The 7,463-nt window shown below is 44.6% G+C and overlaps 1 protein-coding gene across 1 annotated transcript in view; it reads right to left on the bottom strand.

Annotated features, from left to right (window-relative positions):
- The window catches only part of Erich6 (glutamate rich 6), a 45,528-nt gene that overhangs the window by 30,270 nt on the left and 7,795 nt on the right, over positions 1–7,463 (bottom strand). Inside the window, 8 exon segments of the mRNA XM_012517520.1 lie at positions 1,068–1,138; positions 2,095–2,196; positions 2,198–2,250; positions 3,220–3,321; positions 6,794–6,910; positions 7,019–7,039; positions 7,041–7,075; positions 7,389–7,451. Coding sequence (XP_012372974.1) covers positions 1,068–1,138; positions 2,095–2,196; positions 2,198–2,250; positions 3,220–3,321; positions 6,794–6,910; positions 7,019–7,039; positions 7,041–7,075; positions 7,389–7,451 — 564 coding nt within the window.

Genomic DNA, 7,463 nt, shown 5'->3' on the forward strand with positions numbered 1-7,463 from the left:
TTTTTTAAAAAAGAAATGGTTCTGACATTCTTTGTATCTAATAGGAAAGAGATCACAGAAATGTTTGCGATTTCTTCAAACCATTCTTCTAAAATAAAATTCAAACCACATTACAAATGCTTTGAGGTATTAGACTTTTCTTAGCTTTTGTTTGTTTGTTTGTTTGTTTGTTTGTTGAGATGGGGTCTCACCATACAGTCTAGGCTGTCCTTTGACTCACTGTGTAATTCAGGCTGGCCTCAACCTCATGGCAATCCTCCTGCCTCCGCCTCCTGAGGGATGGGATTACAAGTATGCACCACTACACCTAGCTAGATTTTTTTTTTTTTTAAAGAAAATGAAATAAAGACCTAAATTAAGCTAGTTGGGGAACTACTTTTGTTAGAAAAAATAAGCATATTGCGTTATTTAAAAAAGAAAAATGGCAATTTTTATTAAGTAGAATTGTTCAACCCTTTGAATATCAAGAAATGTTTCACAGCATTAAGGACTTAGTTATAAAAATGTCTTCCCCTAAATAGCTCTGAGTGGTAAAGAAAGAGCTTGGTATTCAGAAAGATTAAGTAATTGACCCAGAATCAGGTCACCAGGGAGAAAAGCAAGTCTATATATATTAGGACTTCTTCTCAAATCAAGGGTCGTCCATCTCTGTCTGTACTCCAGCTAGATGGGTCAGCCGGTAGACACAGCCAATCTGAGAAGAAGGTATTGTGATCTACGTTTGGCAGATACTCCATAGCCAAGCTTGACAACAGAAGGGAGTCTGCACTCCACACAACAAGAGACCATGAGTTGGAAAGCTCCTTGCTGCTGTCTGTAAGTGCTCTATAAGGACTGCTAATTTACTACCCTCCAGAATAACAAAGAGACCAAGGCTAAGAATGCCAAGACAGACAGCTAAAACACTAGATTTCTTTGAGCCATTTTGACTGATACAGATTTTATGTTACTTAAAAATGAAAAACTTCAACATGACTTTTAAATACACTAATTTCATCTTTTGATCAATCACCTGAGCTTTCTTATGTTCTATGGCTGGTTTATAGCGTTAGTGGTGATGAACTCACGTTCTATGGGGACACTTGTCTGTTCACTTCGTGTCATAGCGAAATGCCTGCCAATTTGTCGCTCCTGTTTTCTGCAGAATCAGAAACACCATGGAGAAATCTGAACTGTGGCTGACACTTGAACATTACACTACAATTTCAACAGTTCAAAGGCTATTCCATGTTATTTTGATGTGTCATTATGTATGAAACCAGGCTTTTAATTGGAGCATGTGTGTGGATGTCTATGCTACTCACTGGGTAAATTTCTCCACAGTGGGAATTCTAAACTACCCTAATAATTTGGAATTAGCAGATTCTACTTAAAATGAATGAGTTCACTCAATTTTCTGGGAGCTGTTGAATCTCATGACACCCAACAGAAACTGTAATAGGCTTGCATGTTTGCTTTGGCCATTTTTTCTTTCTTTGCAGGGAGCACATCTTCACAATTAATCCCCCCCCCTTTTTTTAATGTATTTGGTACAGGGTCTCACTAGGCAGCTCAGACTCATAGTCATCCTCCTGTCTCAGGCTCCCCAGCGCTGGGATTTTAGACATGCACCACCACACCCAGTCTCGGTGGCTGGCTCAGCAGGCCCAGGAGCAGGGCTGGCATGACATGTGGTATCAGGGATAGAACCCTGGTCTCTGTCACAGTTAACTCTTAAAAAACAAGGGACAGCTGGTGATAGCTCAGTGGCTTAAGCATCTGCCTGGCAAGTACAAGGTCCTGAATTCGAACTCCAGTACCACACACACACACACACACACACACACACAAAACAAATTAGAAAAAAACAAGGGACATAAGGAATCCCTGTCTCACAAAATAAAAAAAAACAAAAGAACAATAACAAAAATCCCCCCACCCAGTATTGAAGATTCAATCCAGGGCCTTCACACCAACAAATATCCCTAATCCTTTTTCATTTTTTAAATTTTGAGACAGGGTCTCCCTAAGTTGCTAAGTTGTCCAGGCTGGGCTTGAGCTGGTGACTTGCAATTACACTGGCCCTGAGTGCCAATACCCAGAGCTCTGTGTTACCTCTGCAGGGCTTTTTCTTTTGCCTTGATTCTATCAACTTCAGTGCCATGGGCTTCATGAGGTTTGATATTGATTAACTCAGGTTTAGAGCTTCGGATTTTTTTTTTCTTCGTAGATATAGTTGATCAGATTTTGGACTCGAGGACAACAGGAAGTCTGAAAACACAGAGAGATCCTTTTCATCTTCTCAGCCCTAGATGAAGAGCAAAGGAGACAGAAACCAAAAACAGCTAAAGGGGCTACGGCTTTGCTGTAACAGGCTACTGTAACTCTTTTCTGTCTGAAGCTTTATTAAGCTGCCATTCACATACTATATGATTCACTCATTTAAAAGGCATGCTTTAATTAGGTTTTCTTTCAGTTTAGTGTGTTGAGAGGCGTGTCACTGTCACCATCACCAATTTTAGGTGTAGCCCACTAGCAGCCACTTCCCCTCCCTCCAGCTTCCGGAAGCCCTCGTCTACTTTCTGTTTCACTCCATTTGCCTGTTCTTTACAGCTCCTCTAAGTGGACCACGCATGTGTCCTCCGTAACTGGCTCCTTTCTCTGAGGGTCGTGTTTGCCGGGCTCATCTGTATCGGCCTGCTCAGGGTTTACGTCCCTTCCAGCTGAGTATGATTAATTGTATGGCTGCACCTCATTTATTGACTTGTCAGCTGATGAATACCGTGGTTGCTACCACCTTTTGTCTGTTAAAGAGTCATGCTGCTTTGCATGTGTGTGTACAAGCTTTTGTGTGGGCATTTTCATTTTGTGTTGGACATTTTCAATTTTGTGTGGACGTAGTATCCATTTTTGTAGGTCTAAGCTTAGGGATGGAGTCACTCGATCATGTGGTAGCTGCATGCTCAACATTCTGAGAAGCTGCCAGACTGCTGTCCAACGCCGCTACCCCATGTTCTACTCCCACTTAGCAGTGTGTGTTGGCTGTGACTTCTCTACCTCTTTGCCAACACTTGTTATTATCAGTTCTTTCAGACCATTCTAGTGAATGTGAATGGCTTTGCTGTTGTGCTTGTGAATTGTATTTCCTTGTTTTAAGAATGGCAGTGCAGGGGAAAGCAGCAATGCTACAGACCTTTGAAAGTAACAAGTTGTTTTCAGTCAACCTCTTTTAGAACTTACACATGATTTTGATTCACAGTAAATGCAGTCCACATTGGACAGATGTTCTTGGAGATTTCCTCCACAAAATTCACATGTGGGTACGAGCTCCTCCTCTTCATCCTTGAGAACAGAGAAAGATGAAGTGCATACAGAGGCCCAGAAGCCCTGAGAGTGGCTTGGGCAGGCCAGGGAGTGCCCACTGGGACAGCAGGGGTGACAGGGACTAGGCAGACTTGTCTAGGGACTCCTGGGCCCCAGGATACTTGGTGGAGCGTTTTCAAGGCTCTGAGATCCTGTATCAGAAGGCATGATCCTGCAATGTGTTCACTACAGTATGTGGCATTCAGTCCACTTGAGGGCTGGTGGAGATGGGAAGCATGTGGCTTTCTGAGGGCCACTGCTGCCACCATTCACTAAAGTACAGCTGGGCCTCCCAGGAACCGTGCAGGGCTTTGGCATAAGAAGACATTCACAGAAACAACTGCTGACACTATGGTCCTTGAGGGGAGGATATACAGGCTGTAACTACATGCAAGAGGCTGGGCAACACACTGAACTTCGTGAAAGGACTCTCAGGTGTTTGGATAGCATGAATTCCTTCAAGAAGTGCTAGGGTGGAAAAAAGTCTTGACATTACTGTGTAGGCCACCATAAGTCACTACCAATTTTCACAACTGGATGGAAGTCCCTTCTCAAGGGAGGCCTCATGTTGGATCTCTGAATCCTACCTGTGTGGTGCAGTAACTCAGGAGCTGAGGGGAGCCAAGCAGGGGAGACAGCATAGCTCACTTCCCCAGCAAAACAAGACCAGCTCTCATAAGTTTTTGCTTCAAAAGACACAACAGGGCTTATGTTCAGATGCTATCTTATGTCTTTTCATGTGCAACAATGTACTTTTATTCATGCATAAAATTCTACATTTATTCAAATACAGTCATGTCACCTTCTTCTGGAATATCATCATAACTCTCTACACCCTGAATTCTGACCTCAGTTTCTTGTGACTCCTTTTCCTGTAAAATGACTGACTCTGACCCGGTTACCTTTTCTCCTTGCTGAGACAAAATGCCCTACGGCCAGGTTGAAGGAGGAAAGGATTATTTGGCTCACAGCTTGTAGAGGTTCAGTCTATAGTCAGGGTGGCTCCACGGCAGAGGAGCATCGCAGAGGGGAGATAGCTTCTGGCAAGAGGCGGTGAGAGCACACTGGCCCTCGTTCTTTCTCTGATATTTATCCAGGCTATCTGCCCCAGGGCGGATGTGGCACGCACACCCTAATTCTAGTCACAGTTGTGCCAACCCAATCATTGGACTGATTTGCTAATGACATACCCTTAACCCCAGCACCACACACTCCAGATCCAGCCATGCTGAAAAGCCTTCTTCCCAACTGCATTAGGCTTCGGAGGGCATCTGGACACAAACCACAACAGACGCCAACCTCGCATGTCTAGCAACAGAGTGCTCCTTAAATGAGCCCTTCTCAAGCATGTAGCCTGCGCGACACACGACGTACCTCAGTGCACACCGTATTTGCATGTTGTGTCTGTATGCTGATTGGTCATCCAGCAGTAAGTCTCCAGGCCCTCTGTTTACATGAGTGTTAACCTCTACAGGTGCCTGCTTGGGTATCACTTATAATTTATAGTATCACTTAAGTATTAACATCAATAATAATATTTATATTTAATTATATATTAATATTATTTTATCATTCACTATAACCATTGTGCGTTGCAACAGAAGTACTGAATTTATGCACCTGGCTAACAATCTTAACTGGGGGTTATTTTGAGGTAGGGCTTGTATTCTGAACACTGAAAAATCATGCTAGGGTTTATTTTCCAGTTAGGTCTTATTTGGGGGAAATGTGGTAGAGGCTCACGTGATTCCACCAGGGGTTGGTGCACTATGGCCACATAAGTGACCTGAGGTCACGTCCAGGATGCAGAAGCTCTCAGGCAGGCAAGCATCAGCATTGCCTCCAGGACCAGACCCAGATTGTGACCCACTGACCACAAGTATCACCAGGGCTCCTGGATTTGCCATGAAAACCATCCTCAGAGATGGGCAACAATGCCCACAGGGACTAAAGGTGACTGACGTAGTCAGTGCAGTCGGGAATTCTCTGCCCAGGTAAGGTCCACCAATTTCAGGCCAGTGAAACTTCCTGACATGAGCACCACCCACTGCTGAAAGCCCAATGCGTGGGAGGTAGCCACACCATGGAGAGCTGAGAGTGAAAATCCAGGGCAGCTGTCATGTGACGGAGCCGGGCAGATGGACAGCTTGATGACGACAGGCCAGCAACAGCCTATGCCATTGGAGGGACTCAGTAGTGAATTCTTCAGGGCACGGTCTCTACCTGGGGCACACCAAGGTGGAGATGCTGTAGAAAATCTCTGATGAGCTTGGAATCTGGCCCTGAAAAGGGCCTGGCTACAGAGGAGAGCTGCCTGTGAACTAGACCAGACCAGTCACACTGGAGCTGCAGAGGCTGCCTGCCAAGCAGGTGGAGGACCAGGCACCAGTGCAGGGACACTGGCCCAAGGAAGAGGCCATGAGGCCTTTTTTGTGTTCAGGAAGATAGTGTAACACCAGTTCAAGAAATTTCTCTGGATACCAGACTCTGCAGTTCAGAGAAAGGAAGGTGATATATTTAGGCAAAGGATTTCAATCCTGAAATCCCTTATAGAGTAGCCACGGAGTTTAGAAACCCAGGCCAATACAAGCAGCCAACAGTTACTGACATTACGTCTCACGATATGTTTTGTGTGCCCTGCTAGTCCTGCGTAGTCCAGTGATGCACACGATGACACTGGGCACCGCATGAGTGTGGCCACACAGCGTTTCCATGACTCCCCGAACCTGCATGTGTGATGCACCGCTTGGTACCATCAAGTCTCCTGTTTTCAAGGCATAAACCCACACCTTCCATGTGCCCCAGCAGTTATCAGGGGATTCAGCTGAGGAGTACACAGTTCTCTTCCACATCCACAGTGTCCATCCCAGGCTGGACAGTGACCATTTTACCAGTCATTTCTTCATCACTGTGGAGTGGTTGGGTCAAGTGCTATCCTGTTGGAATCAGTGAATCGATTTGCTTCAACCTTTACTTCACCCATCAAGCACAGGCATTAATTGCCCACTTAGTTAAGTATGGCAAACATTCACCTAAGTTTCCAGGCTTTGTGGCTACTGCTAAGGGTTGGATTGCACCCTCTCCCCCTCCAAAAGAAATGGTGCCATCTGAACTCTTGGTACCGGTGAATGTAACTTCATGGAATCTTTGTAGAGGCAGTCAAGTTAAGGTAAGGTTTCTGGGGTGGATCTTAATCTAGTAAGACTGAGGCCTTAGAAAAGAAGGACATTTGGATCAAGAGAGTCAGAGAGAACATGGTGAAAACTGAGGCGGAGATTGGAGTGGTGCAGCTGCGAGCCAAGGACACTTGGACGTCCCCGCCCAGTGCTGGGATTACAGGTGTGCCCCACCGCACTTGCACTTTGCCTTTTTGAAAAGCACATTCGCCACTTTCACTTTATAACATTTCATGTCATTTTATAACAACAATCAAAATATTAGCTGAAATCACCTTGAGGTTAATGTCTAAGTGACATTGCTCGGGTCTGTATGCCAGGATGGACGGTGGCCCAGTGCTGGGCAGCATTCTCATGGAAGGCTCAAATAGTGTCATGAAGTCATCTTTAAACTGGATTTTAAAACAGAAAAAGAAAGAAAACAATTATAAATTGCTTATTTAAAATGCTTTTTTTTCAAGAGAACAGTGTGCTAGTTTGGTATGGTGAACATTTCTTACCTCCAATTCACATAAAATACTTTAGTTTGATCTCTTCTGGATTAATTACCCATTTTTCTGAAGAGAAGGGACAGATATAGAAGGAAAAGTTAAAAGTGTTTGTTCAGTGGTTTTTTTTGGAACCGGGGATTGAACTCAGGCCCTTGTACTTGCCAGGCAAGCACTTATTCTACTGAGCCATCTCCCCGGCCCCTGTTCAGTGTGTCTTTGTCCACTATTTTCTAGTTTGGAAGTTCTCTCCCTGTCCTCCGACCCTCTCTCTCTCTCTCTCTCTCTCTCTCTCTCTCTCTCTCTCACACACACACACCTTTCACTGTGTACAATGATTTTCTTTTCCCAGCAAAAGGGGCTGACACAAACATCCATTTACCTCTTAGCTTGGAAGCCAGACATTCAGGTTTAGCTTCCTTGATTTGAGAGACTGTTTTCTTTGCTTAAGAAAAAA

This window comes from Octodon degus, unplaced genomic scaffold, assembly GCF_000260255.1.
Source record: "Octodon degus isolate 3935 unplaced genomic scaffold, OctDeg1.0 scaffold00186, whole genome shotgun sequence".
NCBI classification, from domain to species: domain Eukaryota; kingdom Metazoa; phylum Chordata; class Mammalia; order Rodentia; family Octodontidae; genus Octodon; species Octodon degus.